The sequence below is a fragment of the Chrysochloris asiatica genome, unplaced genomic scaffold (genome assembly GCF_000296735.1).
Source record: "Chrysochloris asiatica unplaced genomic scaffold, ChrAsi1.0 scaffold00014, whole genome shotgun sequence".
Taxonomy (NCBI): Eukaryota; Metazoa; Chordata; class Mammalia; order Afrosoricida; family Chrysochloridae; genus Chrysochloris; species Chrysochloris asiatica.
In genome coordinates, this window is record NW_006408532.1 from 11,730,537 (window position 1) to 11,756,139 (window position 25,603).

At 42.9% G+C, this 25,603-nt stretch overlaps 1 protein-coding gene across 2 annotated transcripts in view; it reads right to left on the reverse strand.

Annotated features, from left to right (window-relative positions):
- MED27 (mediator complex subunit 27) overlaps positions 1 to 25,603 on the reverse strand; it is a 340,395-nt gene that overhangs the window by 3,229 nt on the left and 311,563 nt on the right. For both annotated transcript variants that reach the window (XM_006834893.1, XM_006834892.1), the window contains one exon: positions 25,249 to 25,290. In XM_006834893.1, coding sequence (XP_006834956.1) covers positions 25,249 to 25,290 — 42 coding nt within the window. The remainder of the gene's footprint in view (positions 1 to 25,248; positions 25,291 to 25,603) is intronic.

Sequence of the window (25,603 nt, forward strand, 5' to 3'; positions counted from 1 at the left end):
CATGAATTGCTAATGCCTGCTATCAATTAGCAAATTAATAGAATATGCCTAATTTGATAGTTGTTTTCAAAGTAATGGTTTATTTGATTGTCCTCATTAGAGATTCTTGGCATTACAAATATTGTGGCTGAAAAAAACAAAACACCACCAAATAAAACATTAACTCTAAGAATGAGTACATATCTAACTCTGCAGATATGTCTGTGTTTCAGTCCCACTAGGACACTATGAGGAGTACTGGTGTGGTGATGTATGATAAGCACTGGGCTGCTAACCACGAGGCTGATGGTTCAAACTCACCAGTCGCTCCTCGGAAACCCTATACAGGGTTGCTCCATGGCACTTAACAACAATAAGGACTCTATGTAATGCACTAACAGACCTAAATAGTAGTTAAGTAAGCAATCAGGTGGAAACTAGAGGCATGGGTCCAGGCCCTGCCTGGTGAGATAAACGTGATATGACTTCAGTTATACATTCACACATTCAGCCAGAGAAGCTAAACCACAAAATGTGTAAGGACACAGGGTGTACAGCAGCTGGACAATCTGGGCTTGGGTCCTGGCTCCCCAGTTTACAGCAAGGTAATCTTCGGCCCTTCACAGAACCTCTGTAAGCCTCAGCTTCCTCTGGGATAAAATGGAGACTGCAAAAACACACACTTCATAAGGCTGGTAGGATCATGACCACGCATTTGAAGCAATTCCTCTCCAGTAACAGTGCCAGTCCCACCTGCCACACTTCCCCTCTGCACTCCTGGACTTTCCTCTTTTCCTGCTGACCTTGAATGGCCTATCTGGTGGCTAGTGAGCCCCACTAGATGATCCACTCTATGAGGGCAGGGACCATTCTATGTGCTATGCTCCTCAGGTCTACAACATCAACTGGCAGAGAGAAGGTACTCAATAAACAGTTGTTAAATAAACTTAAAAATTCTCATGCTCCAAAGGCCACAGACCACAGGCACCTGCAGTGGTTTTCCTGCAAATATGGCAAATGTTCACGTACCCAATGATGCTGAGAAATCCTCACCCAAATGACTTTCAAGTTAAATGGCACTTACTCCTTTAAGTGCTAAGACTGCTTTTATTTTAAGCATGTTTGACAGACAGCTTTCTAAAATGAGCAATGCTTTTTTTTTTTTTTTAAATGAAATAGGAGCCCTGGTGTGGCGCTATAGGATAAGCACTGGATTGCAACCATAAGGCCGGTGATTCAAACTTACCATCCGCTCCTCAGAAATCCTATGCAGGGTCACTATGAGTCAGAACCGACTTGATGGCACTTAACAACAATAAACAATGATAACTTTGCAAAATGGTTGACATTGGTTGGTGGAGTGTAACCAACAGCTACAAAACTGCTCCCTGGCTACAGACTTAAAAACCAAAACCAAAACCAGGCAAGTGCCACTTGTGTGCTAAGATGTCTCTTGCACATGCAGCGACCATTAGAAAAGACACAAGGTTTTGGAGAATTCCTCTTACTGATCCTACCAGTTATTTTTAAAGTGCCTCTAATGAGGCTTCCACCCAATGGATCCATACTGTGACAAGAGTGGCCAAGGCTGACTGTATTGGTTCAGCCCCCACGGTTCCCAAGTTCTAGATTATGAGTTCTTTTCCAAGATGGGGGATTGTCAGCTGCACTCCAGCCCTACGAAGTCTGCTGGGATAAGATTAGATCATTTTCAGCAATTAGTGCTAGCTGGAGGCCTGATTCCTTAATCAGTCTGGTGTCTCAAAAAGACTGGTTTAACTATCCAAGGCAGGCATGTTTAGTTTGGTTGCACATTTTTTTTAATGATTAAAAAAAATAACCCAAAAAACCATTGTTGCCTACCATCAAGTTGGCCCTGGCTCATGGAGACCCCCTGCACAGTGGAATGAAAGGTTACTCAGTCCTGAGCCCCAGGATATGTGGTAGGCCTGACCACTGCAATTCAGATGGTTTTCATTGGCTGAGCTTTGGAAGCTGAGTGCCATAATTTTCTCCCTCATCTGTTTTGGTCTGAAAGTTCCAGTGAAACCTACTCAGCATCATGTTGGCTCCTAGTGACCCAGCCTCCACTGACAGACAGGTATTACTGTGTTTGGGGAGCACTGCTAGAAACAGAACTCGGCTCCTGCATGGAAGGGAGAATTCTGCCACGGAACTACCGATGCTCCCTAAAAATGAGCTACCAATACTGAAAATCCGACACATTTCACGTAGCCCAGATTTCCAGCTTCTCTTGAAACATCAGAAGATCTGGGGGAAGTAAAAGTACTCCTAACTCAGAAGATGTAGTAAAGAAGAAATGAGGTCAGCCATGTGAGGTGCTTGGCTGAGTCTGCTGTCATGCCTCTCATCTGCCCTGCAGGGGATGAGGGCTAATTGCAGCTGCATGCCCTGTCCAAAGGTGCTCCAGCTGGTGGTGGTTATTTGGATATGTGGAACTGGGGGGCAGGGGAGTCAGGAGAGGATAACAAGTCACAAAATCACAATGATGATTAGTAAGCAAGCCTTGTGCCAAGCACGTCACATCACTCAACTCTACCTCCCACCCAGGGCGAGGTGATGTGAACCATAGTGCTGGCTGCCAGTTGAAGGTCTGGAGATGGACGCTGCATGACAGGTCACTCAAAAGCAGAACATGCTGAATTAATGACAAAAGGCCCTCTCTGAGCTACGGCAGGAGCTAGGCACCAAAGCTCTTCCATCTGGTCATTGGAAGGGCACCTAATTAAGTTTACATTACTTACTGGTTGGTAATTTGGTCAAACTGTGCCCTTTTCCCCACCGAAAGCTTCGGTGTAATGCATTCTTTTTCATGACCAAACAGTGGTGATTTGCTTCTCATTGCTGACGGGATCATTTAATGTCTTTTCATTTTCCATCACCAATTACAGAAATATTTTAAAAGAAGGAAACAAAGCTGACTAATTTGTTGTGTTTCCCCTTCTTCCTCTCACACTCCTACATTCCTAGTTTTCAGATTCCTGTGGGGGAACCTAAAAGCTGTCGCATGTTGGAGAAATTCATCTACAGTGATCTTCCTTTTTGTCAAAGCATTCCACCTTCAATATATATATATTTTAATACTTTTTAACAACAAAGTTGTTTTCACTCAGCAGCCAAGATATGGAAACAAGCAAGCCTGGGGCAAAAATAAAAAAGCTATTAACTAATTTAAATCTAAGGAGGTTGGAGTCCAGTCATAAAGTAAAGCTAATGAGATTCCACTGGGAGAGAAAAGCTGCCCTCCCTGGAGGCGACAGCAGAGGAAGAAGGGCACTAATATCCCCAGCCAACCAGGGGAGGGGAGGCGTTTCATCCCACCCGTGTGTGCTGGGTTGAAAAAATAATTTTTTTTTTTAACTTGTAAAAAGATCAAAGTAGATGGCAAGGCAAAGGAAAGGGAGGGAAGAAAAGAAATGAAAGTAACAATAAACCAGTCAGATAGAGAAGGCAGCAGAGGAGCAGAGAGGGCGGGGGAAACAGGAAGCACAAAGGGCTGGTTTACAGCAGGAATGGGCAGAGACCTGAGAGGGGCTTTGCTAAGAAAAACAGTCTTATGGCTGGGATGCAGGTGATTTGTTTTGAGTTGGGGATGACATTTCCACCATCCCATCAACTGATCCACTTGGCTTTATTAATCTTACTTTAAGGGTTTTCTCCTTCACCAACCAGGGCTGACCAAAATTCTCTCTCCTTCCTCTCAAAGAGGTGGAAGCAGGTCTAAGACAGACCAAACTACTGTTCAGGGAGGAGAATGGAATCTTTCAAGAGCCCTTGGAACAGCTGCCAGTCATCACACTGGAGAAGAAGAAAAGATGCCAGGCAAAACAAGTCTCCTCAGAGCTCATCTGCCATATTGTGTGCAAGGAGTTTCTGACAATCTTGACTAGCAGAAGCTGAGGGCGACAGGGGACTTCAGTGATCACGAGTCATTTTAGCTAAACCAAAAGCAATAATAGTAACAAAGTTGACACTTACTGAGCACTTATCCTGTGGAAGGGCTGGTGTACACCACACACCTGGTGAGGAGCCCAAACTTTGGATCCAGACTGCATGGCTTTAAATCCTGTCTGCCACTTATGAGCTGTGTGACATTGGGCAAGGATTGCAGGCGTCAATGGATATAAAGTAACAATGTTGTGACAGAGGTCCTGTTATGATACCCCCCCTAAGTGAGGAGACCAACTGACAAGGAGTTTAAGGAACTTGCACAAGCCAAGGAGCTATTAAGTGTAAGAGCAATGTTTGGGACAAGTCAGGCAAGCTTGAGTGTCCCATGAGGGCGCTCCATGGCAGGCATTTGGGGGACAGGGGAGAGAGAGGCTGCAGGAGACGCAGAGAGGTGGCATATCTACGTCACCACCATTCCCAGAGGGAATGGAACCCACTCCTTCAAGAGCAAAGCTAGGACTGGACCTCAGGTCTCCTGACTTAACCTTAGTTCTCATCACTTATACAATTTTGTCTTTACTTCTCCGGTAGAAGCTTTGACTGGTCTTGCTCATTGCCATATTCTGGGTACCTACCTTGAACAATTCAAGAAAAATTTCTAGATGGAATTAGTCTCCTGGCCTTGTACAATGAGTGAGCACATATGAGGGGGCTTCAAAGAGTTTGTGGATAAATTGAATGAAATGATAATGGAAAATATCCATGAATTTTTTGAAGCCCATTGTAAATTAAGAGGGGTGAAAGGATACTGGGGACAATCTTATTGTTAAAATTTTGAATTTGACATGTTGTTATTAGGTGTCATAAAGTCGGTTCTGACTCATAGCGACCCTATGCATAATAGAATGAAACACTGTCCAGTTCTGCGCAATCCTCACAATTGTCACATTTGAGCCTGTTGTTAATGTCACTCTGTCAATCCATCTCCTTGGGGAGGGTCTTCCTGTTTTTTCACCAACCCTTCACTTTACCAAGCATGATGTCCTTTTTCAAGGACTGGTAACATTTCCAAACATATCCCTCCTGATTACATGTCCACAGTATGAGACACAAAGTCTCTGGATTCTATGGAGCATTCTGGATGCACTTCTTCCAAGAAAGATTTTTTTGTTCTTTTGGTAGTCCATGATACCTTTAATATTAGTACCCAACACTATAATTCAAATGCATAGATTCTTCTACGGTTGTCCTTATTCGTCTGCCCAACTTTCACATGCATATGAGGCAACTGAAAATATCCTAGGCAGACCTTAGTCCTCAAACCTTTGCTCTTGAACACTTCAAAGAGAGCTTATGCAGCAGATCTGCCTAATGCAATACATCATTTGATTTCTTGACTGCTGTCTCCATGAATGTTGACAATGGATCCAACACAATGAAATCTGAGAGCTTCAGTCTTCTCTATTTCTCATGATGTTACTTATTGGTCCAGTTGTGAGGATTTTCCTTTTGTTTACACTGTGGTGCAATTCATACTGAGGGCTGTGATCGTTGATCTTCATCAGTAGATATTTTAAGTCCTCTTCGCTTTCAGCAAGCAAAGTTGTATCATCTGCATATCGCAGATTGTTAGTGAGTCTTCCTCCTATCCTAATGCCACATTCTTTTTTATGTAATCCAGCTTCTTGAATTATTTGTTCAGCATAAAGATTGCATAAGTATGGTGAAAGGATACAATGCTGGTGAATGCCTTTCCTGATTTTAAGTCATTCAATATCTCCTTGTTCTGTTCGAACAACTGCCTCTTGGTCTATGTAGAGGTTCCTCATGAACATAATTAAGTAATCTGGAATACCCATTCTTGGCAATGTTATCCATAGTTTGTCATGATCCACCCAGTTGAAAGCCAATAAAGTAAAAACATAGTCAATAAAGGAGAAATAAACATCTTTCTGCTATTCTGTGCTTTCAGCCACGATCCATCTAACATCAGAAATATCCCTAGTTTCATGTGCTCTTCTGAATCCAAAATGAATTTCTGGCAGTTCCCTGTTTATGTACTGTTGCAACCATTTTTAAATTATCTTCAGCAAAGTTTGACATATCTAGGCCAAATGCTTCTTCCACTCATATGCCCAGTTGTAGGGGCAAAGAGAAAATAGCAAGACAATTTCTGCTTAAGGTCATCCCCTGATTCCAAAGCCTAGGTTTTCCAGTGACCAGATTTGTGTTCTCCTTTATCAATAAGAGAAAAACGAAAGACAGAGTGGAGCTACACAGAAAGGATCAGCGAGGTAGAGGCAGGGGAGAAAAACTCAAATATACTATTATTTTTCAACAGAGTCCTCTTTTAAACAAGGATCTGTTGAACTCTTTAAAGGGGGAAAGTTGATAAAGGAAAATGGCAGTCACCAGCCCAGGACAAGAATAACAGCATATGCTATGGCCCCTTATTTCTTGTCGTTGTTAAAGCACTGTCAAGTTGGTTCTGACTCAGCAACCCTGTAGTGTTTCCAAGGCTTTAAATCCTCACTGGAACAGAAATTCTCATCTTTCTCCCACAAAGCGGTTGGCAGGCTCAAACCACGGACTTTGTGATTCACAGTCTAGTGCTTATTGTACGGAGTCACCTTTACTTCAGGGTATTTGATTTGATTAAATGAAAACTTACAATTTTCTAGGTTTTCTTAAACAGGCGTCTTTGGCTATCTTGGTGGTCCTTTGATTATTTTTAAGGGACTCATGAACCATTGAAGAATGGAGGTATCTTTCTGCTAAGCTACAGTGGACAGCTTTCAGTGCAGCATAGAGATGAAAAGCACAGACTTGGAGGCAGGCTGTTGGGAACCATCCCTCAGCTTCTAGAAGGTGGGTCTAGGCTGGAGACCAGGACTTCTGTTGCTAAAAAGCTCCAAAAGCGATTCAGATGTGTGAACAGGTGAGGAACTATGAACAACTAGTCTCACTGTCAGCCACTATTTGCTTCCCATTGTGAGGGGACAGGACTGGAGACATACAGTGCTGGAGCATGAATTGAACTTGAAAATGGCTCTAGCAATTATTACTTGATGCTCTTCCCTAATGTAATAGATTAATGGCACTGAGAAACTTAATTTGTGAGCACACAGCCACAAAGTGCAAAGTCTCCCCATCCTAGGCTAGGAGAACTGAGACCTCTGACAAGTAAACGTGTGCCCTGTGAGATTGATACACAGGAACAGTGAAGTCCTCAAGTCTTTAGAAGCTGTTTATTTAAGAGAAATCTGCTAGAAGCTCAGTCTGGTCTCCCTCCAGCTAATAATCTGCTTCTTCATAACATGAAGCGAAGATTCCCTTGGACCTGAGATGAAGGGGAACACTGAACAAGTAAGGAGACCAGGTTAAATTCTGGCTTAATCACTAATTATCTGGATAACCTTGGCCACACCATTCTCCCACAGACCATCAGTAAAAGAGCACAAGGCTCTAATCAGCTTGTCCAGGTCCTATGGTTTTAAGTAGACGCTGCAGGACATCAAAGCAGCCCATGTTCCCTCCTGGCATGGCAGCCCACTCATACACCATGCACCCTATTTTAAGGTCATGCGTCAAAAGCTCACCATCACTTCTACCTGTTTATACTCTGGAGTACAATTAAAACCCTTTGTACTTCTAAAGGCTCCCTGAGTGGCATAAATGGTTAAGTGTGCAACTACTAACTAAAAGGAGAGCAGTTCAAATCCACCTAGAGGTGCCTTGGAAAGCAAGCCTGAAAATCTGCTTTGGAAAAGTCACAGTCTTGAAAACCCCATGGAGCATAGTTCTATTCCGCCATGCATGGGGTCACCACGAGTTGAAATCAACTTGACAACCCTGGTTTGGTTTTTAGGTTGGTTTATTCTTCCAAAAAGGACATACTGGTCTCAGCAAGCAGAAGGAGATGCTGGGTCCTTGCCCTGCGCTAGGAACCCACTGGAGTTTGGTGTCCCCTTCATTTGCTCATTCTCTGGGCCGTTTTCTACCTCACCAGGGAGACCATCAGCACAAGGCTGTTCTTAGTGTTGGATATCTGTGTACCCCCTCTTCCCACCTCAGTGGGTTTCAGTAAGACTTGGAAGCACAACTTGGTGGTGGTTGTATGTTACCAAGTCAGTTCCTACTCACAGCAACCCTTTATATGGTTTCCAAGACTATGAATCTTTATAGGAGCAGAACGCCTCATCTTTCTCCCAGGGAGTGATGGGTGGATTCGAACAGCTGACCTTATGGTTAGCAGTCCAGCACATAATACACTACGCTACCAGGGCTCCTTGGAGCACAGTTTAGCAGGTGGCAAAGTCAAATATTTGGTATTGGGTTGTATCTCATGCTGTTCCCTCACTCAAAGAAATAAGAATTAACTTTCATTGGACACTGAACTATACTTTAATGTTGCACAAGGAGATGAGTCTAAGAGTTTGGGGCTCTACTAAAAGTTCTAAGGACCAAGCCATCCTTAAGGAGAGGGTCTCTAGGAATCTTTTGGGAAGGATCCTGGGTCAAAGATGTGAACTTATCTTATTAATGTTTAAAGAGATAGCTCCAAGGATCTGCACTGGCTTTATGGAGAATATTCAAAACAGTCCCAGAAGGATTCACTGCATTAAGAAAGAGTCATCATTATTCCAAAATTGGAATGCTATGAAGTCAGTCCTAAAAGTGATGCTGGGGGCTGGAAGAGATAGGGTGCAGCACAGAGATGTGCTTTTAAAATAAGGATAAAAGTACAGTAGAGCTGAAGCAGGGGATTTACTTTTATTATGCAGTTTAGTCTCTAATCTGTATCTTGGATTTGTATGCTGCAGGTTAAGCAGGCCTAGAGGCCCGAGCAGGAAGCATTGAAGGCCATGGGGACGAGGGATTACTAGATGAAATCAATATTTCCTTCTCTACTTGAAGAAGAAACCTTTTGCATGGGCTCCAAAGGACTGAAAAGTGCCCACCAGAGTCAGGAAACGCTACTCTGGGAAGGACCAGAGGCAGAGCTGGCTGGGTGTTGGAAATGAGAGGTGGATATACCCAGATGTTCCATCTGGGCACACCTGGACACACCTCTGAGATTGAGCTCTGGGTCTAAGAATAGATGAGACCACGCATATAAAGTACTTAATATAGCCTCGGGCACATAGCAGGACCTCCATAAATGCATTTTTGTTTAGCTTGGAGGATTCCAATCTCATCCTTGGTTGGTTATGTGCTGTGGAGTTGGTTTCAACTCATAGAGACCCAGCATAGGGTTTTTGAGAGTAAATCTTTACGGGAACAGAAAGTCTCAACTCTATCCTATGGAGCGGCTGGTAGATTCAAATGGCTGGCCTTGCAGTTAGCAGTCCAACTTGTAACCCACTACACTACCAGAGCTCCTTTGTTGTTAAGTGCTGTCGAGTTGGTTTCAACTCACAGTGACTCTTACAGAGTTTCCAAAGAGCAGTTGGTGGATCTGAACTGTTGATCTTGCAGTTCCAAGCGACTTTGTGGTCCAGTATTTATCCTACATACCACACCAGGACTCCTTCACCTAGATAAATTGCAGTCTCCAGACGCAGATGTCCCTAGGTCATTCTAAACACTTGAGTATGGCAGATGAGGTCCAGAGATCTCGCTCAGGCTTGTCTCCCTTAGCTCCCACTTTACACTCTAGCCAAACTGAGTTGCTTAGAAAATCCTCCTCCTGACTTTGTGCTCAACATTCCCTCTGCCTGAAATGGTCTTCTTTCTAACTCCTTTTCACCTTCAGTACTCAGCTCAGGGGCCTTCCCGCCCACCACCCTGGCCCCTGGGAGAGATGAAAGGCCCCTTGCCTCTACTCCCAGCATCACTCTCTGGATACCCAAGTCCTGCACTTGCCACCACCTGTGACCAAACGCCTCTGCCACCCCTGGCTGTACACTGCTTAAGGATGAAGCCATACCTTTTTGTATTGCCCCCACCTAGCATAGGGACACTCGGGAGAGTGCAATGCTCCAAATTCTCTATTTCTTTAGGGTCAGTGGGGAAGGGGGATCAAAGGGAAAGATAGGGTGGGGTAGGAAAAGCTGAGGTCACCAGGCACTTCCACGAAGGCAATCTGGGTAAACTGAGAAATCCAGGGTAGATATGAGGGGCTGCCCCAAGGTTCTGAAGGGTGTGCATTGTGGAAGGCAGGCCTGACCAGCCTTCTGATTCTGTCAAAGGCCTTGGGCAGGGTTGGGAGAACAAAGGCACTAAAAATCCTTGACATTTCTCAGGATTAAGGAATTAAGGCTCTTCATTTAGATGGGGGGTGGGGGTGGGGGTGGGGGAGTCCAATGCTTTCCAGATGGTAAGATGCCAGTTTCTGCTGCTTGGCTGCCAGGAAAGCCCAAGCCCAAAGATACCTGAATTATTCTGTACCCACTTGTGTGATGTTATTTTCTGCTGGAACAGACTTGCAGTTGGAGAAACACATCCAAAGACATCTGGGTTCCCACAAAAATACAGACAATACCTCCTACTTCTCTATCAAAACTGAGGCAACTGCAGGAGGATGACTAAAGGCTGTGGCACAGGGTGTGAGGCCTGGCTAGGGAACAGGGGACCGGGCTCCCCAGCAGCTCAGCGCCATGGTGATTGGGGCCTTCTGCCTTGACACTGGCTCTGCCTGGAGAAGCAGTTTTATAAAAGGTCATTTCTTCCCTCTTAAAATTCATTCTTCTATTGGCTTCCATGACACTACTCTGTTCTCTAGATTCCTCTTTTACCTTTCTGAGAGGGTCTGGGGCTCCAGAGGATTCAGAAACCTTGACACATAACTTAAGAGTCTCTTGAAAAGAGCAGACACGAGGGTTGAGCACTGGACAAGAATGGCAAATATTGGGTTGCTACTCCCTGCCCCATGTAGACAACAACAGCGTAGCTATGTGTTCTTTTCCACTGAACCCTTAGAATCTTCAGCACAACACTCTAGGGAGCCACCTTTAACAGCCTGGAGTTGACATGGTGAGAAGCAAAGGGTCAAAGACAGATCCTGTATTTTCCCTTCTGTAGGCATTATTTTCACTATTCTGGAAGATGACTAGTAGTTTTCTTTTAAAAATCTTTATTGTGCAATTAGGTGAAAGTTTATAGAGCAGATCATCAGTTGTACATTCAACAGCTGATAACACACTGTTTCATCTCATTGATTGCAATCCCCTCCATGTAACATCACTTATCCTACTTTCTCCCTGTGTTTCCTGTTTCCATTACTCCTTCTTTCCTAGCCTTTCTGAACTTTGTCCTTGGGTAAATGTTGTCCTTTTGATCTCAAATGATTGATTATTCTTAGTATGCACCTCATTAGTGTTACTGTTCCCTTATAGAACTGTCTACTGTTTGGCTGAAACTTGAGTAATGGGGGTGAGTTCATTTCCAGACGTGAAAGACGACTAAGGGCCAGAGTCTTGGGGTTCCAATAGTCTCTATTCAACAAGTACGCTTTTTTTTAAAAAAAAAACAACTGATTTTAAGTTTTGTTCTACATTTTCCTCTCACTTTATCTAGGGCCTTCTAATGTGATCCCTTTCAGAGTAGTTGGTAGTAGTAGCTGGACAGTGTCTAGTTCTTTGGCCTCACAGTTGTGGAGATTGATGTTCATGTGGTCCATTAGTCCACTGGCCTAACTGTTTCCATGTGTTATAGATTTTCATCACTCTTCTTTGCTCCGGACAGGGTGAGAACAATAGTTGTACTTTAGATGGCCTCTTATAACCTCTTAAGACTAGTTGTTACTCATTAAACTAGGATTTAGAACACTGTCTTTGGAGACAATATTATATCAATTGAACTTTGTGTCCCCAAGACTATAGTCCTGAGCCCTTAGGCCCAGTGATACTTTCCCTCAAGATGTTTGCTTATGCCTACAAAGTTTTCATGGAGTCCTGGTGTGGCACTGTGGGCTAATGCGTTAGACTGCAAAGTCGTTTGAACTGTGAGGTCAGTGGTTCAAGCTCACCAGCAGCTCTTAGGAAACCCTACACAGGGTTGCTATGGGTCAGAATTGACTCGATGGCACTTAACAACAACAACAAGCTTTCATAACTTTTTCCCCTGTATGCTCCACCACATTCATGGGTATATTTGCAGCAAAATAAATAACCATGTGCAAATGTCCTCCAAAGACAGATCTTTTAAATCAGGGAAGTTGGAGAAGGATACACAGCACTGACCAAGAGAAGAAGAGTGCACTAGATGAGAGGGTCAGAGGCTATGGGACCCCTAAAAAGGCAATTTAGAGAAGTGTGGGGGACAGACTTCAGGACGCAACAAGCTGACAACCCATAGAGAATCAAAAGCAGTGAAAGAATAAAAATAGGAGGGTAATTTCAATCAAATAATTTTTTTTGTTCTTTTCTTCTGGCAATCCATGGCCTTAAAAAAGTTAGCAGGATGGGCGGAGCTTTCCTGGTTCTGTTTTAACCAGAAACCAAGCACACACATCACTGGTACCTTAACAATGCTCTTGGGCATTACTATTCTCAGCATTGGTTACTGGATTACTGAAGAAGAAAGGTACAGAGTATGTGAAGAGGAAAGGAAACGGTTCAAGCTGTTTGTATTTAGGTGCTATGACTATTCAAACATGTCCATTAAGAGAGAAGGTGATAACAAAGAGCATGTTGGCTATTGGGTGAGTGTAACGATTCCTTTAGTTCCCAGGGTCCACTGGCTGACACTTAACAATGCCCATTCCTATTTCCTTCTGCTTATCCAACCTGGTCAATAGAGTCCAGCTGTCAGCTTAGGAAAGGGCTGCCCTTTGGAATGACCCTGGAATTGTCCAGCGTCTCTCCTTGCCTAACGCTCATCAATAGCCCAATATTGGGCTTATGCATGCATTCAAATTGTACTATCACTTGTTCAGAGGACATTGACAGGAATATATTTTCATACATTAAGCTGCCCACTTGCCCTTGTACTCGTGAAAATTGTTCCCGAGGCTTTATCTGTTTGGGATTGCTAAGACACACTTGTGAGACAGGTGCAGGATGCTCAGGAACAGAATGCAAGTATACCATATTCAGTCAATAAAACCTATTTAGGTTCTTTGGGAATAAGGTAAATCAGCATTGAAGAGGAATGGCTGGTCTGAGTGACCTGATCTGGAAAATGCAAGAGGAATGGAAGGAATCGCCTTCTGGAGGTTGTTCCTTGGTGGCTGAATTCTTTCAGGTTTGGAAGCCTCTGCTGATGGTTTCACCAAAGCAGGGCTTTGAACAGCGGAAAGGACTAAGAAGTGTACATGCAGCTGGTAGGAAGAAATTTGAAACATTATAGAGCATGAGACTCACAAAATAGTTTGAGCCTATTTCGTGATGTGACTGCTGCAGCAGGCACATACACTCAAGTAACATAACTGGCACGACAAGAGAATGACTATTCCAATTAAAGCAATATGGGGGGATCCCCTTTCCTGAGGCCTGGAATGAAGGGCTGGTGGTTGTGAGCTGCCGCTGTGGCTCATGGTGGCTTATGTACTAGTAGGGCGGAACTGCTCCACAGGGTTCTCTTGGCTGTACTCTTTACAGAAGAACTTCACCAGGCCTTTTGTTCACGGAGCCATGAGGTGAGTTCAAATTGCCAACCTTTGTTAGCAGCTGATCACAAATAGTTTGCTCCACACTCAGGCTTTCTGACTTGGCAAATACTATTTGGGTAGGTGGGAGTCCTGGTGTGGTACTGTAGGCTAAGCACTGGACTGGTAACCACAAGATTGGTGGTTCTAACCCACCAGCCACTCCTCAGAAACCCTATACAGGGTTGCTATGAATCAGAATTGATTGGAAGACACTTAACAACAACAATTTGGGTAGGTACTCAATATGCCTACGAACCTAGTATGTGTGTGTGTATATATATATGTAACAAAATTACAGAGAAGTGAATCTTCTAAAGTTGAGTCAATCTATTCTATTGAAAAGCACTCAGCCACCCAGCAAATATACCTTGATAAAGTCTGTTCCCAGACGGAACCCAGTGTTTTTTGTTTTTTGTTTTTAAATCAAGGTATGAATGAATGAATGACTCTAAACAAGAAGTAGTGACAAGCTTCCCAGACCAGTATCCCCCTCTCGACAGCTAAGTTCTAATGGTGTAGGACTGAAAGAGTGACTCTTCTCGGTTGTGTGCAGAATAATGCATTTGTGGACAAAAAGCTGGGCATCCATGGGCTATGACTTTTGTGCTTTACTTCTGGATGGATAAAAAAGCTGTGAAGCATGTGCCAGGGTCTCTGATAATGTCTCTCAATTCTCTGTCTGCCTTCCTGGGGCTGTACACACACTCTACCTCTTTTTGCAGCCTCCCTGCCAAGATTTAATGCAGTAAGTAGCTGGATTTGCGCTCACTCTTCCTAAGTTACTGGATGAAAATGCATACTGTGTTGAAATGAGGGGGGTTAAAGATCAAAACAGTGACTGCCCCTGCAGAGTTTAAATGTCAGAAAAATATGAACACGCTTGAAACCTTTCCTGGTTCTTTGTGATTCTGCCCTTTCAGATGGTTCTCCCTTATTTCCAAGTCCCATTCTCTGAATCTACTCTGTTGGAAACTTGCTGGCTATAAAAAGCTTCTTCACCCTAGGACGAAGTGCAAGGAGGCTCCAGGGGACCACAGTAAATGATGGGGGCCTGTTAGCAGTGATGGACCCACAGCAAGCTGTCCTGAGCTCTTAGCCACTTCCCCACACTCAGGTAAGGGGTCTAATGAGGAAGAGAGAAAAGGGCTTGCTGACAGAGTCAACGTTTGCAGACAAAAGGAAGGCCAAATTTAGCTTCATGGGGCAGAATTTGCAACAGGACTTCACGTGCTCTGTCTTTAACCCAGGGAGTCAGGCATGGGCCTGAGGAGAATTTGACAGGCTAAGGCTTCCATTTTCTGAACATTATTTTCCAGAAATAAACAGGTGACTGTCAGCTTGGTTTGGTTCTGTACGGCAGCTCTCTCCTTTCCACACCCCTCCTTTGTCACACTGAGAGGGGAACCCTCCAAGTGGTCCCTGCCTTCCTAGGAGATCTTCTTTCTATGGTGGTCACAGCTACCACATGTGGGCAGGAAAGCACAGTAATTGCCATGCCACCATACAATGAACCAAAGGCAGCAAGTGCTAGGGGTTCTACACCAGTGCCAGGCAGGGAGAGACCTTCATAACATACTGTGAGCTGATGCTGGTAGTTAGCTAGTCCAGTTCAGAGGGGAGCACAATTATGGTGTCAACCATCATTTGGATATTTGGGCAATATTTTCTGCTTGAGATTAATGAGAAAAAAAACTTCCTTTTCCATGTCATTGTAATCTCCCAATGCATTTAGACCAGTGTTTCAGGCTGAGCTTTTCTGGATAGTGCAGTTAACTAGCCCTAGCAACCACTGTTTGGCCGACCTGGATGGTGGATGCAGGTAGATGATTAGCGAAAGGGAATCTTAACCACAGTGCTTTAAAACAGTGACTTTCTGGGAAACGCTATAAACAACATCAATCAGGGCATCCAAAATTTAAGTGGGTGGACAGGAAGAAAATAGTATTCTGAGAAATAGCTGATACTAAAAAGCAGAGTTAAGAAATGTTGCTACCTAATCCTTCTCTTTTGGCATTTTTTAGCTTGAAAGGCTGAAAACACATCACAAACTGCACCAGGCCTCCCAAATCTGCCACAAACCAAGTGGATCCGAGTTCAGCTTTTAGTGCACAATCTGCTGTGGAACAGGGACATTCTACTCTTTGACTCCGCGCTGACTGAGATTCTACAATGACCTAATAATAAGTGCAATAGTCATTCCCCCTCATTAGTTCACATGACATAGTCTTCATCTTCTCTAGCAACATATTCCACAAGCACGATATGAAAATAGACTTGCTTACAAAATGCCAAATTCTTTCCATGTGACAATGATTAGTTGAAAACCTATTGATAAAGGATTATGTTTACGGTATTATATTATTATATTACATTATTTCCCAATATATTATAGCAAAAAGAAAACGGATTTGTAGGGAAGAGAGATGATTCTTTCATCTACTAATTCTTACTAGCCCTAAAAAAAGAAAAGGACTTTGATGTATCTGCCTTGAGTTCGAATCAGACCATAAATTGTTGCTCTTTAATATAGTACAGGTCAATAGAAGAGGTCAAGTCCATTTAGTTCAAAGCAGCTGAAGGTAGGGATGATAAAAGAAATTTCAAAAAAGGGTGGGCACAAAAACAGACAATATGCCACTCACCAGTTGAGATAAAATTTCCATTCCTTTTAATTCATCCATTTATGTTCTGTGAGTTACTGCTTCAAATACATTACATAAACTATAAAGAAGGAACTGCAGGCATTCCTAAATCTCTCCAACTAGACTAATAGCAAATTTTAAACATGGCTTCAGGGTGTGTTAGCAGTTTTAAATTTTTAAACATATACAAAGCATGCTAGGCAGGTTATATTTAGGGGAGGAAGGCAAAATGAAAATATAGCATTGTCTCTCCAAATCTATGCTTTACCAAATCTGTGTTTCACACATTTACAACTTCCTAACAAAGTTTCCACTTGCATTCAGTAATACTTAATACTACACAGAATACTTCAAAAACACCTCTATGCAAAGTCAAGCAAGTGTGAGCCCCTTCCTAATTAGGGGAATTGGAATGGAAATGGGACCACTGTTAAGATACCAGGGGCTCATCACCCTTAAGAAGTCATCCCTGCCTAGTATGCAGCCAGAGGAACTCAGTACAAGAGCACAGAGGATAAGAACTGTGAAAAACAAAACAATTGTCCTCATATACTCCTCACTATTACAGCAAAACAAGATAGAGATAATGAGCAATGCTCCTTCTCCTTCGGATGTTTTTCAGTCAGCTGCTTCGGGAAGAAAAATTACATGAGCAGTCAGCATGGAAGGTTAGCACTGAAGGCCAAGACTCTGCATGTGAAATAAGTACAGAGCTCAGATATGGTCACTTAGATAAGACTGCTGAGATTATAAATGTAGCTCCCTGCACTAAAAGCTACATGCAATCACATACTTCTCTTTTAGGTTCCAGATGCAGGGAGAGAGGAGATTTTCCCCATTATGATTTCATGTAGCTCCACTGAGTAAGAGAACTTTGCTATTGTTGTTAAATGCCATCCATCTAGTAGATTCTGACTCATAGTGACCCTGTAGAGAGTTTCTGAGGATGTTAGGAGAGTCAAAATAAAAAATTCTTTTTTATTCTGAAACAGTTTTAGATTTACAGGAAAGTTATAACGAACAGTACAAAGAGTTCTTATAAACTCCACTCACTTCTCACCAGTGTTCCCATTTCCCATTCCCATGGCACACGTGTCACAACTAAGGGACAGATACTGGCTACTCACTATTACTGAACCCCACACTCTCTGTGGAGTTCACCAGCTTTTCTAGTTAGGATCCAATCCAAGGTACCATAGGCATCTAACTGTCAGAAGACCAAGAATTTTAAATGCTTGTTGTGTTGCAGCTTTTGTGAGCACTAGACCTGATTCAGATTTACAGCGATCCTATATGACAGTAGAAGGAAGTCTGGTAGCGCAGTGGTTACAAATTGGGCTGCTAACCTCAAGGTCAGCAGTTTGAAACTACCAGCTGTTCCGTGGGAGAAAGATGAGGCTTTCTGCTCCAGTAAAGATATACAGCCTCAGAAACCCTGTGCAGGGTCTCTATGAGTTGGTACTGATTCCACCATACTTAACAACAATATGACAGTAGAGTCCTAGTTGTGGTGCTGTAAGGTAAGCACTGGACTGCTACCTGTGATAACCACAAGGTCATCAGTTTAAACCTACCAGCTGGTCTCGGAAACCCTCTACATGGTCGCTGAGTGAGAACCGACTCCCTTGCACTTAACAACATACATCCGGAGAACTGCAGCTCAGGGTTCCAGGCTGTAGTCTTAGTGGACGCAGACCGTCACGTCTTTTCTCCTTCAGAGCCACTGGTGGGTTTGAACTGCAGACCGTTCAATTAGCAGTCAAGCGTTTTATCACATATCCCACCAGGGTTCCTTTTAATGCTTATATTCCAAAAAAAATCCCAAACCCATTGCTGCTGAGTCAATTCCAATTCATAGCGACTCTATAGGGGAAAGCAGGACTGTTGAACTGGGTTTCCAAGGCTGCAATCTTCAAACAGACTGCCACACTGGTCTCCTTTGGAGCAGCTGGTGGCTTTGAACAGCTGACTTTTTGGTTGGCAGCTGAGTGCTTTAACCAGCACATCACTAAGTCTCCTAATGCTTATGTTATTGTTAAGTGCCGCTGAGTCAATGCCAACTCATAGTGACCCTGTATAGGGTTTCTGAGGAGTGGCTGGTGGGTTTGAACCAGCAACCTTGTGGTTCAAAGCAACCTTGAGGTCGGGTGCTTATCCTTCAGTGCCATACTTCTTATACATTAAAAAAAATAAAAACAACCAAACCACACTCAGTGCTGTCGAGTTGATTTTGACTAACAGTGACTGTATAGGACAGGTAAGAACTACCCCACAGGATTACTTCCAAGGCTATACATCTTTACAGAGCACACTGCCACATCTTTTTCCCATGGAACAGCTGGTGGGTTTGAACCACTGATTTCTCAGTTACTGGTTCAAGTGAGTGCTTTAACCAGTGCCACCAGAACTCCTAATGCTTATATAGCCCCTGCCATCAAGTCGATTTCAACTCACAGTGGCCCTGTATAGGGATTCTGAGGCAGTAAATCTTTACTGGAGCAGAAAGCCTCTTCTTTCTCCTGGGAGCGGTTGGTGGGTTTGAGTTGCTGACCTTGTGGTGAGCAGTTCTGTACTTATCTTACAGTTGTACCAGGGCTTTTAAAATATTTCTATGTTGTTGCTATTATTAAGTGCCACTGAGTTGGTTCCAACTCAGCGACCCTGTACAGGGTTTCTCAGGAGCAGTGGGTGGGCTTGATCTGCTGACCATGAAGTCAGTGGTTCAGCAGAGCATGTAGCCACTGCGCCACCAGGACTCCTTAATGATTATATCCTCACTGCCACTGAGTTGATTCCGACTCATAGCAATCTTGTATAGGGTTTCTTTTCTTTTCTTTCTTTTTTTTTTTTAAAGCTTTTATTGTAAATTGAGTGAGAGTTTACATGGGAGAACATCGGTTTTGCACTCATCCTATCATATTTGGTTTCACTGCAATGATCACAGTCCTTTCCATGCACCATTATTTAACAGTATTTGCATCTATTCCCTTTTTTTGTTGTTGTTTTGATGTACACAAAAACACTTAGAAGCATATAATCATTTAAACAACCAAACAAAGGGCACATGCTGCAAGCCTGCCTGCCTCCTGGCCACCAGCACACAGCCTTTCACTTTTCCTTTGATGGTCCTAGGGTCCTCTGTTCCTGGACTGTGAGGTTAACTACTCCCCTCTTTTTGTTACACAACTTCTACCTTTACAGTTATGACAACCGTAATTAGATATGATAACATTTACTCACCACTGAATGAAATGAATCCTATTCCCATCTCCTTTCACCAGACCCATCTAGACAAGGTGAAAACTCTTCAGTGGGGATTCTACCTTACACTCTGAAACTAAACTAAACTCCCTCTTGAAAACTTGTAAGCCAGGCACTTTGTGCCTTTGTAGGACCCCACCACCAATTTTAGATAGCCAATGTCTAAGTTGCCCATCCCTATTGACCCTATGTACAGAGGGGATAAGATTGATCCTTGATGTGAAGACTCCTTCCCTCTCGGTTGGTATTTTGAGCTGTGGGCTAATGCGTCAGACTTCAAAATCGTTTGAACTGTAATGTTGGTGGTTCAAATTCACCAGCTGCTCCTTGGAAACACTGTACTGGGTTGCTATGGGTCGGAATCGACTCAACGACACTTAAACAACAACATCCATAAGTATAGGTCAAGTTCATCAACTTGTAACCATTAACACTTACTTCCTTTAACAAATTTATTTATCTTCCTCTAGTTGAGCACTGGCTATTAAGCCATCAAAGCTAGCGCAAATGGATATTCTCTGCAAGTTTGCGTGTTCTTGTGCATCTCCCCTCACTTCATATCAGCTGGATGCTACTCTCTCAGCTCTAGTCCTCCCAAGTCTCCCCAAACTTCGGACCAATCAGCCTTTCCTCTTCTCTCTCTCATCATGAGGTCAATAGGAGTCTATGGAACATGGTCAAGCTCAGTCCATATCTTCATTACTAACTTCCCCCATTTCCATTCAAATATATACCAGCGCAGTTGCCAGCGAGCTTACATGCCTGCTTGTGTGTTCCCTTTGAGTTTCAGTCTTGGAGGGAGGTTTGTCCTGAAAGGATTTGATAGTTTGCCTTGATGGTTCCCTGTGAACAGCTTGCTTTTTTTTCTTGTATTAGCCAAACAGACTGTCGTTTTTTATTGTTTTCTTCATGCTGGTCTTCCTTTCAGGAAGTATCTTCTGTTCCTCTAGCTGCTGTGAGTTGGACTGCATGTCCTTTCAAATGGGAATGTCCCACCTCAGAAGGTTGTGGATGGGGCTCAGGATTCCACCTAAGGTCCTATACACCATAAGGGCTCTGCAAGAAGCCCTGTATAGGGTTTCTGAGGCTGTAAATCTTTATGGGAGCAGAAAGCCTCTTCTTTCTCCTGTGAAGTGGCTGGTGGGTTTGAACTGCTGATTTTGAGGTGAGCAGTTCTATGCATACCTTACAAAGCCACCAGGATTTCTTTAGTGCTTATTTTGTTTTTGTTGTTAAGTGCCGTTAACTCAGTTCTGACTCATAGGGACCCTGCATAGGGCTTTTATTTTTTAAGTTTTTACTGTGAATTGAGTGATAGTTTACATGGGAGAACATCGGTTTTATACCATCATTTAATTGCAACGATTACTATTTCCTCTGTGCATCATCATTCAACAGTATTTGCTTCTATTCCCTCTATATTTTTTGGGGGGAGCTAAGGGGGCAATGTACACAAAAACACTCAGGAATATATAATCATTTAAACAACCAAAGGGCACATTTTGCAAGCCTGCCTTCTGGCCACCAGCACACAGTCTTTCTCTTTCCATGAGTCAAGAGTCCTCATCTCTGCCTCCATCTCTGGTGTCTCCCTGCACAAGGTTTTAAAGGAGCAGCTGGTGGTTTTGAACTTCTGACTTTCAGTGTCACAATCAGGCTCCCTAAATTTGTGATTTTGAGCCTCAGATCAATCCCCTAGTCTCAGGCATGTCTTCTGTTTACCTTAGGTAGGGTCCAGGAAGAATGTAAGTTGATGGAGATGAAGCACCAATAGAGGCCAGTCCAGTATGCCCTTTGATATCAAAGTTCACTGTGTGTGTAACTGATATGGCACTTCCTTTCAGGATGAAAATATTTTACGACTTAACCACACAACATTGTGAATGTACTAAATATCAATTAATTGTTCATTTTAAAGTGGTAAATTTTATGTTATGTGAATTTTACCTAAAAAATAAACAAAACCCAGGAACAAATGCTAAGCTATACTAAGCTGCTTGGCAAAACTGGTAGCGTAGTGGTTATGAGTCGGGCTGCTAACCTCAAGGTCAGCAGTCTGAAAATATCCTCCATTCCATGGGATAAAGATGAGGCTTTCTGCTCCCATAAAAACTTACAGCCTTGGAAACCCCATGCAGGGTCGCCATGAGTTAGAACCAACTCCATGGTACACAACCAACCACCACCATCTTTCAAAATCATTTAGCCCCTTCCATGACTGCTGACTGAGCTAAGCATAAAACCCAAATTCTGTGCCAGGGCCTAGAGGAACCAACCTGACCTGGCCTCTGCCTCCCACCTCTCATCTGTAATACTTCCTCAGCCACCATACTGCAGGCATGTCTGCGTCCATCAGATCTTAGAACTGCCCAGCCCTTCCTCAATACAAAGGCTGTTGTTTCTTTCGGTGGTTTCTACATGACTGGTTCCTCCATACTTTGCCTCCATATAAACTTCACCTCATAAAGGTCTCCTCTAACTACCTAATTGGAAGAAACCCCCTTCTGTCACTCTTAGTCACAACAACCTGGAGTTAGAGGTATTTACTTAATTGTTGTTGTTAGGTGCCGTCAAATCGATTCTGACCCATAGTGATCCTTATAGCATTTCCAAGGAGAAGCTGGTGAGCTTGAACCACCGATCTTGCAGTTCAAAAGACTTTGCGTCTGAAGCATTAGCCCACAGCGGCACACTAGGACTCCATTTACTTACTAGGGGGCTTTAATAAGTTTGTGGAAAATTCTTTTAATTCCAATTTTTTCCATGAAAAATTGAAGCCTCTTCGTATTTATTACATTTCCTGTCAATTTTATTTTCCACTGCATACCTAGTACCTAGCACATGGCAAAGGGGCTTAATAAATAATTGTTGTTGAACTGAGAGAGGGAACAAATATAAAATTGCAACCGACTCCCTATTATGTGTAATACTGGATGAAAACGGAATGGACAGGAGTGAAAACCAGCTGCAGCCTGAGTGCTGTTGGAGTAGTGGAAACCTTTCATAAAGCCACAGAGCCTGAACTAGTCCAGTGAGACAGACCCTCCCACCATCAGGAGTGATGGGAAATGGATTTCCTCTAGTCACATTTCACTTTTTCTAACATTTCCCAAGTAGAATTTTATGAGGAGGCTCACTATGTGACACACACAATACCACTAGCATGATTCTTGTGAAAGTGGGAGTGTTGGGTGTAGGTTGGGTAGCGTGAGGTCAGAGCCACCCTGAAAGCTCCTGTGTAGATCACTCAAGTTGTTGTTGTTGTTGTCAGGTGCCATCGAGTCGGAACCGACTCATAGCGACCCCATGCACAGCAGAACGAAACAATGTCCCATCCTGGGCCAACCTCACTACTGCCACCACACTTGAGTCCATCAATGATGCCACCTGGCTGATCCATCTCATTAGGGGTTTTCCCCTTTTTCTCTGACCCTCCACCTTACCCAGCATGACATCCTTCTCCAGCAACTGTTCCCTCCTGACAACATGTCCAAAGTATGAGAGACGAAGTTTAGCCATCTTGGCCTCCAAGGAGCACTCTGGCTGCACTTCTTCCAAAACAGATCTATTGGTTCTTTTGGCAGTCCATGGCACTTTCAGTATTCTCCTCCAACACCACAACTCAAAGGCACTCAAGAAACAGTTTAAAACTTGTGTGGATTGTGTTTCGAGCAATAGAACAGTTTCTGATTTTTCAAAAAAGTCAGGTTTATTGAGGTATAATTTATATGCAGTAAAATTCACCCAATAATATTGAAGGAAGAAGTCCAAGGTGCTTTGAGGAATTGGAAAAGAATAAGGCACTGAGAATTGATGGAATACAAATTAAAATCTTTCAACACACTGAAGTGGAACTGCAGACACTCACTCATCTAGGCCAAGAAATCTGGAAGACAACTATCTGGCCAACTGGTGTGTACTCATTCTAAAAAGAGGTGACCCAATGGAATGCAGAAATCATCGGACATTATCTTTGGTATCCCATGAGAGTAAAGTTTTACTAAAGGTAATACAGAAATGGCTGCAAGCATACATTGACAGAGAGCTTCAAGAGTTTCAAGCCAGATTCAGAAGAGGACATGGAATGAGGGATATCATTGCTGACATCAGATGGATCTTGGCTGAAAGCAGAGAATACTCAGAAAGATGTTTACTTGTGCTTTATTTTACTTATCGATTGTGTGGATCATGACAAGCTATGGATAACACTGCAAAATATGAGTATTCCGGAACACTTAATTGTGCTTATGAGGAACCTGTACAAAGACCAAGAGGCAGTTGTTCAAAGGGAACAAGGGAACACTGAATGGTTTAAAATTAGGAAAGGTGTGCGACAGGATTGTATTCGTTCACCATACTTATTCAAACTGTATGCTGAGCAAATAATCTGAGAATCTGGGTTATATGAAGAAAAACGTGGCATCAGAATTGGAGGAAGACTCATTAACAACCTGCAATATGCAGATGATACAACCTTGCTTGCTGAAAGTGAAGAGGACTTAAAATACTTACTGATGATGATCAAAGACCACAGCCTTCAATATGGACAGCATCTCAATGTCAAGAAAACAAAAATCCTCACCACTGAACCAAAAAACAACATTCTTATCAATAGAGAAAAGATTGAAGTTGTCAAAGACTTCATTTTTCTTGGCTCAACTACTCATGGAAGCAGCAGTCAAGAAATCAAACAACATATTGCATTAGGCAAATCTGCTGCACAAGACCTTTTTTAAAGTGTTGAAGAGCAAAGATGTCAGCTTGAGGACTAAGATGCACCTGACCCAAGCCATGGTATTTTCAATAACCTTATATGCATGTGAAAGTTGGACAGTGAATAAGGAAGTTCGTAGAAGAATTGATGCATTTGAGTTATGGTGTTAGAGGAGAACATTAAAAGTATCATGGGCTGCCAATAGAGCAAACATATGTGTTGGAAGAAGTATAGCCAGAGTGCTCCTTGGAGGCCAGGATGGCCAAATTTCATCTCTCATAATTCGGACATATTGTCAGGAGGGACCAGTCACTAAAGAAGGATATCATGTTTCGTAAGGTGGAGGGTCAGAGAAAAAGAGGAAGATCCCCAGCAAGATGGACTGGCCAAGTGGCAACATCGATGGACTCAAGCATGGCAACAATTGTGAGGTTACCCAGGACCAGGCAGTGTTTCATTATCTTGTGCATAGGGTTGCTATGAGTTGGTACTGACTAGATGGCACCTAACAATAACACAATTCACTCATTATAGGTATATGTTGTTGTTGTTAAGTGCTATCAAGTTGGTTCTGACTCACAGAGACTCTATATAGGGTTTCCGAAGAACAGCTGGTGAGCTTGAACTGCTGACCTTGCAGTTCAAACTGACCATGCAGTTCCGAGCATTAAGCCACAGCACCACACCAGGACTATGTTGTCGTTGTTAAGTGTTGTAGAGTCAGTTCCAACCCATAGTGACCCTGTATAGGGTTTCCAAGGAGCAGCTGGTGAGCTTGAACTGCCAATCTTGCAGTTCAAACAGACTTTGCAGTCCAGCACATTAACCCACAGCGCCACATCAGGATTATATAGTTCCATGAATTTTAATCAATGTTAAAATGTAGTTTCCACAACAGTGAAGATATAGACTATTTCTATCATCTCTACCCTAACTTGCAACTCTTGGCAACCATTGATTTGATTTCTGTCCCCATGGTTTTGTGTTTTTCAAAAATGCTATAAAAATGGAATCATATAGTGAGGCTTGTGTCAGGCTTTTTTTTTTCTCACTTTAAAAAAAGCCTCAGGTTTGAGACCAAAGTTTTACCACAAAGCATTCAAATTTTCTTAATGCCTATTAAGAAAGAAGCAAAAAGTAAAGCTTACCTTTTGAAACACTTGATAGTTGGATTTTGACCATATATCAAGCTGGAAGGAAAAAGATAAAAATCTGATCAGCATCAATTTTGACTTTAGGAAGTGATTTTGTAACTACTGTTACACTTACTAGGCTTGAAAAACAAAATATTCTAATTATAAAGTAAAAGATTCTCAGAACTGAAAAATGAGGTGTTGTGAATTATCTAATGTTTTTCCTAGCCATAGTCTGCACTCCCACCAAACAAGTTTCTGCCCTACCAATAGGATGACATGACTCAGCCGTGGATGTCAGTAAAAGTTAATTGTAAAAACTTGCAACTCTAGCATGGATATTAAATGACCCATCTCAGAAGCAGGAAGG